The sequence below is a fragment of the Protomyctophum parallelum genome, assembly GCF_964188405.1.
Source record: "Protomyctophum parallelum genome assembly, chromosome: 20".
In the NCBI taxonomy this organism is placed as follows: domain Eukaryota; kingdom Metazoa; phylum Chordata; class Actinopteri; order Myctophiformes; family Myctophidae; genus Protomyctophum; species Protomyctophum parallelum.
Genome location: NC_139718.1, coordinates 24,096,460 through 24,107,770, shown reverse-complemented (window position 1 = coordinate 24,107,770; position 11,311 = coordinate 24,096,460). Strand labels below are relative to the sequence as shown.

Here is an 11,311-nt window from a genome sequence, read left to right as displayed (position 1 = left end):
GGTCTGCTGCTGTGAATTTGACACCTCTCCCACTTAGCGGAGAGTGGGGTGTGGTAGAGGACATCTCCCCGAACGCGTGGGTATGTCCAGATAGTTGCCTCGCGGAGCCGTCTTTTGTCCAGTGTCCACTTTATAAAGTCCATGCACTCCAGTGAATAGCATTTATCCATTTAGATAACTTTATTATTATTATTATAATGATTTTATTACTTATTTTTACACAGAAACATAATGTGTGTCTTATAGCATCATTTAAATGCTTAATTTGTAGTTTTAATGTTCAAATTAAACTTTTTTTCAATACTCTAGAGGGTACTCTTATTTTGAAGAGATCGTCCACCGGAAGCCTTAAATCTGTTCATTAGATCTGCTCACTAGACGCTGCCCTACGCGGTCCCTGCTGAACCGGGGCTCCGTTCGGAAAATGTAGCCTAGTCAGTAGTCACGTTGGTCCATCTATTGCAGTTTACTCATCCCACACAGACACAACACAAGTGTCGAAGAAATCGTATGACTCGCGTATATAATGATACATATCTGATTTAGAAACAAGGATAACTTGATTTAACACACTGACACTGCTTGTTAATGTGAATGTTGTCTACTCGTTGGTTGCTAAGGACGCGCCATCTGACGAATGTGCGCGATCGTTGTGTGCGTGCGTATGTGAAGTACAATAAATAACAAAAAGTAATTTAGCAAATACAGTTTATTATCAACTATAAATGCCACTGCTGGTTTCACAGATCTATTCAAGTAGTGCTTATTTGTTTTTCATTGATTGGTTGAAGTATATTAACAGTTTGCAGAATTACAGTACATTTCAAGTAAACAAAAACTGTTAACTGTGGGACGACACCAAAGTATTACACTTGTTTACCATAGTGTCCACCATTTTCAATAAATTCATCAGAACATTTAGAGACATACAAATTAGGCTATACACTTCTATATAGCCAAAAACAGGAAATCATCAAAGAGGAGGTAAAAAGGAAAAAAACAAACAAACATAGGCCTACAGTGAGGGGAAAAAGGGGTGGGGGGGATTCAGAATTTACAGGGGCCAGTTTCGAATTGCAGCCGTCCGTAGGTGCCCTTTGAGAGCGGTTTTGAAGGAGTCAAGGGATTCACATGTCTTAATGACTGTTGGTAGGGCGTTCCACATTTTTGTGGCATAGGAGCGAAATTAATTTAGTCCCTTGTTAGTGCCGAATCTGGGTTGCACATGGTTTGATGAAGTCCCTCTGGTGTTGTGGGTGTGGACTTCATTGACATTAAGGAAGTATTTAGACAGGTACATGGGTATCTTGGTGGTGTAGTGAATCTTGGGGGCAGTTTGTTAACCAGCGTTGTGGAATGTTTGTAAAGAAGATGTTTAAGTAGTTGTCTACGTCAAGTTTGTCAGTGATGAGGGTGTCGTTCGATTTGATGTTTATGTTTGTAAACTATGGTTTTTAGTTTCTTAGTTTTTGCTTCCAGAGCTCCCGGGGATTGTTTTGACACAGACAGACAGACAGACAGACTGACTCAGTTGTTCATTCATGCAGTACCACAATAATGCTGAAATTGTACTTTTGCTTTATATCAAGGGTAAGTAAGGTCATCTGCAGTGATTATACTTTTGTTGCCTCAATGACATGTACACCAACTCCATTCTCCTGAGGTAAATGGTAACCGTTGATGAGGGCATTTTCTGCATGGATCAGGTTCCTGTGATGAGGCAGGAAGCCTCTTTGCAGCTTGTGCTCAAGATGCATGTTGCTCTGAGGGGGGAGTCCAAGGCATGCTCTGGAACCAACAAAAAGGAGGCAATCCACATTATATGATGATAAATTCAAACGTGTGTTAGTCATGGTTCCTGAAATCATCTGTATCATCTCTACCACAGAGTTTCCTATGTATTGGACCCACAGTAATCACCCCCTCCCACACATCAGCTTGGGAGGTTGGGGTTCAATCCCCAGCCATGCAAAGACTCTAAAAAATGGGACCCAATGACTAACTAATTGGCATTCAGCATCAAGGGTTGGATTGGCAAGTCCCTGCGTCATACCTTACTACTGAGTCCTGACACATCAGTAGCAACTTCGCTGGACACAAGACACAGTATTTACAGTATTTGAGTATCTTATGGGAAGAAACTAAATTCACCTATCCCCCCCTCTTCCCTTAATTGCCTGTCTCACTAAACTGTCTTCCCTAAAAAAAGCAAAAATGCCCAAAACGTCATCTTCAAAAAAGGTTTTATTATTAATAACACAATAAAAAAAGAGATATTTAGATTTATTTGGTTCAATGGTGGTCTATATATACTGTAAGCCTCAGGGGAAAGCATGTAGCCTACAGTATATACATCTACAGTAAACCCAGTAGGCCTACGCCACAGTAGTGCTGTCTCAAACCTCATTATGTTCTCTATGCAGGCTCTCTGACGGAAGAAAGCGTTGACCAGTGGGGCCCCGGGGGGGACCAGGGGAGCCTTGCAGAGGTAGGAGAGCAGGGCCAGGACACTGTGGAAGGACTGGAAATCCTCCTCTCCCTGGGGACGGATGGTGATCCGCTGACACAGCTCCGTCAGAATCACCAGGTCCAGAATGATTGGACTGGCTAACAGTGAGTCCTTGTGGCAGATAAGTTGAGAATGCAGTACATAAGGCAGTAGGATTACGTTTAATATGCATTAAAATGCATGTAAAATACAATAGGTTTGGTACTGAAATTAAGCTACAGGACTAACGATAACTGGGGACGTCCAGTAGCCTAATGTATGTTGTTTATAATTTTTGTCCAGAGTGAAACTTGTCAAGTAAAAATTCCAATGGCAATTGCCTAATATAATTCAGTGCACACTGCATAGACAGTGGTCCCCTGATAATAATCAAATGCTCAGTAATGTTATCTGGAATTTGAGTTTCAATGTGCGGTTTCCATCTTCCAGCATTTTAAATGGATGTCGTAGTGAAATGAATGCAAAAATGTCAGTGCACAGTTCTCTCTTTTATGGATGGGCACCTAAGCAGGACCACCATAATTTATTGTTTCCCCATATGGTTATCTCCTCTCCTCAAATTATTGCTGAAAATGTGGTTCACGGATAATCGATAAGAAAAGACAGGCACATGTATCGCAATACCAAATCTGATGGGTGCTGGATAAAGAAATAACTAATGAAATGAACAGAATAATCCACACACCAAACAGCGATTTATTTTATATATATTCTAATTTAGAGTGATGTTTCAAACAACAACAGACTTCTGTTTCATACAACCCTATGTATTACTACTATAATTACTTGTGGTGACTGACCAATGGTCATTTGTACTACCGGTAATTGAAGAGGTTATCTGTGAATGGACCAGTAATCAATTTAGCTGCCTTTGATGGAGTATTAAAATCCAACCATTGTCTGCCTTTGTCAGAATGTCAATTAATTTACTTAATACTTATGTATCAATATGAATCTACTTTTTACACTGGCCCGGTTGCTACGCAACGCCTTGCGTACCCTAAGCACTCCCTCGCTCTTTCCTCTGAAACTATACAACGCTGATGATCATCCATCTGAGGTTTGCATCTGATTTGTGATTTTTCATCGCATCGCGATTGAAATATTAACGTTTCTGGCGAAAGATAAACATTGTGAGCTACCCTCTATGGCCACACGGTGGCAATTAACTTGTAAACTTGACACATGCAGTCTTCGCTTATCTCGTGCGAATGCACTGCACAAAATGATGAGGTTCCCAGGCCCCAGGCGATACTAGTCCTGTGTGAATAGGGCTTTAATACCCATAGTGCCTATTCCAAACCCACATGATACAACACGTCAGTTGTATGTTGTCATAAGTATAGTGGGGTTCACCCAATACACAAATTAGTTTAATAATCAAGTGTTCAATTTCAATCAATTATATGAGGTGCCCAACTACCCATATAAAGTTCCACACAGGGTGCAGTAGCATCAAAGATTGAAAACTGAATATTACATATTTCAGCGGGATGGCAAGTTGAAATTCATGTACGCGCAGTTTCGCGCATATTTCACCGGATACACACAGTACAGATGCGTCATAGACATGTGAACATTTAGTGACCACTAACCTCACAAGTGTTGTGCAGTACAATGGTGTTGGTCCCTCCCATCATGATTTCAGAGGTGTACTCATCCATGGCACGCTTGCTGTCTCCGACATAGGGGACATACTTAATCACCACCTGTAAACATGCAAGATAACAAATATTGAATCAGGAACACCTTTCTATTTTCTGTTAGTTAGAACAGTAGGTACTACAGTACCTATACCTGCACCGCACGCCCACACGCGCACACACACACGCACACACGCACACATGCACACACGCATGCACGCACACACACACACACACACACACACACACACACACACACACACACACACACACACACACACACACACACACACACACACACACACACACACACACACACACACACACACACACACACACACACACACACACACACACACACACACACACACACACACACACACACACACACACACACACACACACACACACACACACACACACACACACACACACACACATACACACACACAAACACATGCGCAGAAACTCACACAGTGGTCAGGTTTCTCTCCAGGCTGGTACAAGATGGGGTTGGACTGAACCATGTCATCCACCACATTACTCTTGGAGATCTCCTTGGCTCCTTGGAGCGGAACTGCAGCGGAGCCGAAAGGTTCTTCCCGTCATTGTTGCCAAGGTGATTGTAACTCACAATGGAGGTAGGCTGTTGTGGAGACATGGTAACTCAAATCATGGAAGGAAGAGTCTCTAGTCTAGGAAATAAAGGGAACATACTACTACTGCCTGGAAGTAGTAATGGAGTGCAAAAAGATCGCCCTCAAGTTCACTGCCAAGAAAACTAATGACATTCAATGCGGAAGACAGAACCATAATTGCTACTGCCAGCAGGGCTGGTGCTCGAAATAATCGAGGACTTCAAATAGCTCAGTGCCTGGACCGACTCCATGGAACAGGATCTGAAGGTCCGGAGGACACTTGCCTGGAAAGCTTTGTACGGGATGAGGAGAGTGTGGAAATCTGACATGTGAGATATCAAGAGGTGGCTGTTCCTGGCTAGCCTCGGAAACCCAGACGTTTTTATTTCCAGGGAGAAAAGAAAAGTCTGGGACTGAGTCCACTTCAAATCGGCATAGCGTAGTGCAAATGTCGATCACTCTCTGCTGAGTGATTTCTGATCGTCTGCACCTTTGTTAAATTGACGCACACATGTACACAGTACACACACACACTCCTCTCTCTCTCTGTCGCTCTAATAAATTAGTCTCATGTCGCGCAGCTGCGTCTAGATTCTTCCTACGGATCCTCCCGGGAGCTGCCTATGCCATAGAATGCATAGGTGGACCCCAGGCTATAGTTCCTGGCTACAGTAGGATCAATACTGCTGTACGGGGCCAAGACAGTGCAGCAGGAAAACATCCTGGATGTTGTGTCTACACAAGAATCCTATGAATGGCACTTGATGTCACATGGGAGGACCACATCAGAAATGTGGACCTCTACACAGGCCTTTCATGGGTCATGGGTAAGGTCAGGGAGAGAAGGATGTGGCTGGCTGAGCCCAATGACACTGTGGGACCAACCCAGTACAGCTATACAGTTAGCAGAGAAAGGGGGCACACCATCGATGTGGAAAGGATTGCATTGCTGTGGCATTGCACTGATAGGATTATTAATTGTTTTGAGACAAAAACGAGATACGGTGAGACATGAAGCACAGACTGTAATGACAATTTATTTGTCTTTACTCTGTATACCGTTGCGCTGTATTGTTGATGCTTCTTGTATTTTCTTTTTGCCTTGTATTGCTGTATACAACAGTACTTTTTATTGTCCTTACTCTTTACCTGTAACCTAACTCTGTACCCTTAACTGCTGTGCCGCCTCTGGGCGACACTGCAGAGCCCCGCACCGCATTGCATTCAGAAAATAAATATAAAAAATAAAACCTGATAAAGCTACGAGGAGCTGTCAAATAAGCATTCCAGAGGAGATGCTTTCGTTTAATCACATCATTTCGAAGCAGAGTAATTATCTGATACTAGGAAGCGTAATTATCCGATACTAGGCCGATGGCCCGTTGCGAACAATGCCCGTTGGGCATGCATGGCCATCCTGCAATAGCCAGACAGATACAGAGATCTCCATATGAGCATAAAAGGGACTCAGACTGAGAAAGATACTGTGCATTTATAGATGTATGTAAGATTCACATATAGATGACCTCCCACTTGGTTTGACTGGCAGTCAATAAACCAAATGGCAAAACTGCAGTAAGATCATTCATTTTCACCACAGATATGGTGCCATGTAGGGAATGCTTCCTGCACAAATGTTCAGCTCTGCCATAGTCATAGTGTCATGTAACTTAGAATGACATGAATACAATGTTAGGTTAGGTTTATGTTAAAAAATAATTAGATCTCCTCTCACCTTGATACCTGCGCTGACCAGGAAGTCCACCAGCACTGACTTGATCTTTGTTTGACCGGACTTGAAGTCATCCCCACCAATGTACACCCCTCTCTGCACTGCCAGCTCCACAGCCCCAGGGACAAATGTGTTTTGCGGGGCCCCATTGATGTATGCGCAGCCCTCCAGTATACTGGCCACCGCAAAGACAGTGGAAGGAGAAACCTCTGCTGCACCAGACTGAAGATATAAGGAAACAACGTTTATTCCTATTAAACTTATCATCATGGCAGAATTTGACAGGACCTGTCTCAGTAGTTGAACACAGAGCAGAGAGACCACCAGGCATGCAAGGTGATATGTTTCTCCCAGGATTTTCTTTATCTCTCTCTATAGCATAACTGTAGCATAGTCTGTGGTGATTATTATTGGAAGTTATGGGATTTGCCGAAGGTAATACACCTGAAAGACATGATCAATGGCGTACTGTACATGTGTACTGCAGACTGGAGATAAAATAACCACTAGGGCAAGAGCAAATCATAATTTCATTCTCCACCATCAGAGATTAGAAACAGACGACTGTGTGTGTGTGTGTGTGTGTGTGTGTGTGTGTGTGTGTGTGTGTGTGTGTGTGTGTGTGTGTGTGTGTGTGTGTGTGTGTGTGTGTGTGTGTGTGTGTGTGTGTGTGTGTGTGTGTGTGTGTGTGTGTGTGTGTGTGTGTGTGTGTGTGTGTGTGTGCGTGCGTGCGTGCGTGCGTGCGTGCGTGCGTGCGTGCGTGCGTGCGTGCGTGCGTGCGTGCGTGCGTGCGTGCGTGCGTGCCCACAGTAAAGTGTTAGGAAGAGTAATCTTTTTATCCTTTAAGCTTTAAGCTTTATTAATCACACAATGTGATTAGGATTACTGGTTCCTAGATTACTGGTTCCTAGAATTAGTTTGAGATTAAAGTAGCTCATAACGCTAGGCATTGACATCATTTAGTCGTTTCCCATACAGATTACACCTGTAGCCCATAGTAGGATGTGACAGGAAGAAACCTTTGCTTTAATGTATAACTTTTGTATACCCCTCTTCATTGTCATTCTGATCTATTTTCCAGTACAGTGGAGAGACAAAGTAGAGAGAAAGTAACATGTAACACTCTGTGGCTTGGCCAGGCGTTCCAAGTCTGTGGGAAGTCAACAGGGAAGTGCTTCCCACCGGCTTGCCACCCAGGCTAGCAATTTCTACAGGTTGGTCAGTAGGCTTGCTCAGCAGGGAGCATTATGCCTCCCAGGGTGAAAGCCCTCACTGTCAGGTGAAAAATAAGTGACTAGCGACTCCATGTGTATCAGAGGAGATGTGGTAGTTACGTACTGTGCTGCAGTAGCAGCAGTACGTATACTAAGTGGTTACCTTGATGGCAGCCAACAGGTTCTGAGCTGTGTCATTGACCCCAGGGATGATGCTACAGAAGCGTTCAGTGTTGGCGGTCCACAAGACGATGACTTTGTCCACACCGTTTGACCGCCGGAAGTCTCTAATGTCATCTCTGATCTGTTCCATCTAGAGATTAGAATTAACACCACACAAAGGAACATAATTTATTTTGCCTCCTTAATTACTCTGGAAAAAACCCTCAAATACATCTTGGTTGCAGGACTTTGGAAAAGATTACATTTTCTGCCCATGGATGTGTTGAAAACTTGAATAAACATTGGCAGTCTCTCATCTCTCACTTCTAAAAAATACAAATATAGAGTGCCAGATATGTGATTATATTTGGGATATTATAAATTACCCTGGGATGTGTACATGCATCTGAATCCATGTAGCGACACAAGGAAGCTATTTGTAGGTTTGAGGGTTTGGGTAATTTGTGCATCCTGAATTGTAATTTATAACTGCAACACATGCCGTTTAGAAAACAAATTATTTTATCTCAGATCCCCGCCCTCGGCCGAGTCTGTCTGTCTGTCCATCTGCAGCTAATCTCTAACCTGACTCCGCCAGATGGGGCAGCAGAGAGAGAGTCAGGTTAGCTAATCTCAGTCCCTGTAGATATCAAAATTGGCATAATCAAGGCGCAAGGTTAGACCATGCGCCATGGCGCAAAGTTCCACCGTTAAAACAAGACACAGACTTGAGACTAACCTGCTCAGCCATGGTCCCTGTGAGCACGTTGTCAGCCCGGCTCTCTTGGTTAGCAGCAATGAATTCTGGGATATAGATGGATGCCCTGGGTCTCAGGCAGCACATGAGAGGACGGAGCTGCTCCTGCACTGACCAGTCAAGCACCGCAGCTCTCTCCATCGCACGACCCAGGTCCAACGATGAGATGTCCCATCCTAATAATAAAATCACACCTGTGTGAACCGAGTAGGGTGGCCACCTGCAAGACCTCAGAAAGGAGGACACTTTTGCGGGGCTCGCTCCCCCGACCCCCCCCCCCCCCCCCTCCAAGATCCCCCTCCCCCCCCCACCATCATCTCCAGCATTATGTCCACAGAGAACATATATTTGCTAATTAAATTAACCTTTTTAAATTATAGGGTACCACAAAGTCCATTCATTTTATAATCAATTTATTTTATTTCATGTTTTATGTTTAATCTCTTTCTTGTGGGTTTTTTTTATACAGTTTTATGGTCATCGGTGTGGGACATAGAATGCCTATCTGTTCACAGTGCTTTAGCCTCCCTTTCTTTATGATGTAGAGTTCCTTGCTCCATTGCTCATTAAATGTAGTTTTTCATTTCGGCATATTTGGTTTGTTTATCTCTGCATTAACTATACTAAAGTGATTGTGAGAGCACAACAAACAAACCGACCATCCCACTGGCAGTGTTGCCAGGTTTTGGAAGAGAACCAAGCAACCATGTCTATGAAAACAAGCCCAAAAGAAGCCTGACTAGGCTTAGTAGCCTATTATATAAAACAAGCCCAAAGTCGCTTATAATTAAGCGGACATGGCAACACTCCGAACGTCTCCACTCGCCTCTCTCTTTTTAAGACAGTGTGGCCGGCTCGCTGCGGAGCTGAGCAGCGCTGCAGAGATTTTAATACCCAGGCAGACGACGTAAATGACAGTTATGACACAAGCACTGTATATCACAAAAAAACGGACAATTATGTGTCCGGCCAGAGGTTGAGGTGGGAGAAGGACAGGTGGGTCTAAAACCGGACTGTCCGGCGTGAAACCGGGCGTCTGGCTACCCTAGAACCGAGTGTTGCAACTCCCCCCTCTCTCTCTCTCTCTCTCTCACAGCACTACCCCTCTCTGTTTCTGGCACCCCCTACTGGTATTAATAAATGCACGCACGCAGCATTACCCTGTGTTCCAATTTCACGCATGCGCACACCACTCGTGCTCATGACCACTGATACAAACAGGTAGGTACACAAACAGGTAGGTACACGGACATTGCTGGTTGTAGGAGTGGTTGCACCACTCAAAAGCACACACACACACACACACACACACACACAAACGCGCGTGCGTGCGTGTGTGCGCGGGAGGCCCAGGCTTGAATCTCGGGTAGAACATAATGAAACTTGACGATTGTAGCTTTAAGAATACATTATGCAACATTTCTCGCCCCCAAAAACAAACTATGGAATTCCATAAATTTAGTACTGAAAATACAAGCTCATAATGCATCGGAATGCAACTCATTATGACCTTGCATTGTTCACTAGTTTGGGTCCCAGATAGACAGAATAGAAATTTCTATTTTGGGTCTTTATCTAACGCGTTTGGAAACCACTGCTCTATGAGTTAATATTTCCCAACCCTTCTCCTAAGGAATGACCAAAATTATGTAAAAGACAACTCTGACCTCTCTGGCTCTCTCTCTCTCTCTAGTACACATATCACCTCACCCACGTTGCCACTTATCATTTAGGGTGAAAGGTCAGACTTCATGCTGTCTGTGTAGAATCACCCATACCGTCAAAGGTGATATCATCAGGGTGCACCATAGGTAGGAGGTCACGGAAGGGCACGTTGACCTCTCCCTCCGGCCCCGACCCCAGACAAACAGTAGACGCCTGCAGAAGTGAGCCAAAATAGTTTGCTCTCTAAAGAATGTTGAAGAATGGAAAGAGAAGGGAAAAGGTTACAATACAAACCATTCTACTCTCAGTTGAATCATCATCATCCATCATGTTTTTATCATCACAAATTTATTCATATTTTATATCAAGGAGACAATGAAGTTGAAGATACCTGCGAGAAAAAACATATTTAACACATTTAACACTCAGATTGAAGTGAACGCTGCATAGTTTACCATGTGAGACACAGTGGTAGTAACAGAGAAAGAGGTTTAACAATGTCCATTTAAGGTAATGATGTAAAGACCTAGTCAATTAGGCTCCAAGCGGTCTACTGGACCTGTCAGCATGTCAAAGATATTAATGAGATTTCTCCTCTCTGCCGCTGCAGAGTGGAATTCCCAAACAGTAGCCTGTTAAATTATCATACCATATTAAACAACTAAAAAGTTAATTGATTTCAACAACAAAAATGAAGCACACAGCCGCAGCAGAAGAAGCAAATGGCAAATTAAACTATTTCGTCAATAAGATCAATCATTTTGGGGCACCAATGGCCTAGTGGTTAAGGCGCATACCATATGGTCACTATAGCCTCTAATGCCCGATGACAACCATTGCTGTGTATCACTGTCTGTCTCTCTCCCAATGTCCTGTCACACTACACTGTGCTATCTAAATAACGGCAGAAAAGCCCCAAAAGCAAAAAATACATGGAAACTGTCAAATATGTTAAATATGTAAACAATGACCTGTGTTCAAATAGATCTAT

General features: G+C 43.5%; 1 protein-coding gene across 1 annotated transcript in view; it reads right to left on the bottom strand.

Moving 5' to 3' along the window:
• Positions 1-11,311, bottom strand: part of LOC310878259 (inositol-3-phosphate synthase 1-A-like) — a 250,924-nt gene that overhangs the window by 236,014 nt on the left and 3,599 nt on the right. Inside the window, 9 exon segments of the mRNA XM_083792485.1 lie at positions 816-1,788; positions 2,403-2,620; positions 4,105-4,218; positions 4,626-4,718; positions 4,721-4,798; positions 6,526-6,744; positions 7,900-8,049; positions 8,638-8,831; positions 10,434-10,563. Of these exon segments, the coding sequence (XP_083648611.1) occupies positions 1,614-1,788; positions 2,403-2,620; positions 4,105-4,218; positions 4,626-4,718; positions 4,721-4,798; positions 6,526-6,744; positions 7,900-8,049; positions 8,638-8,831; positions 10,434-10,563 (1,371 nt within the window). The 3' untranslated portion in view covers positions 816-1,613.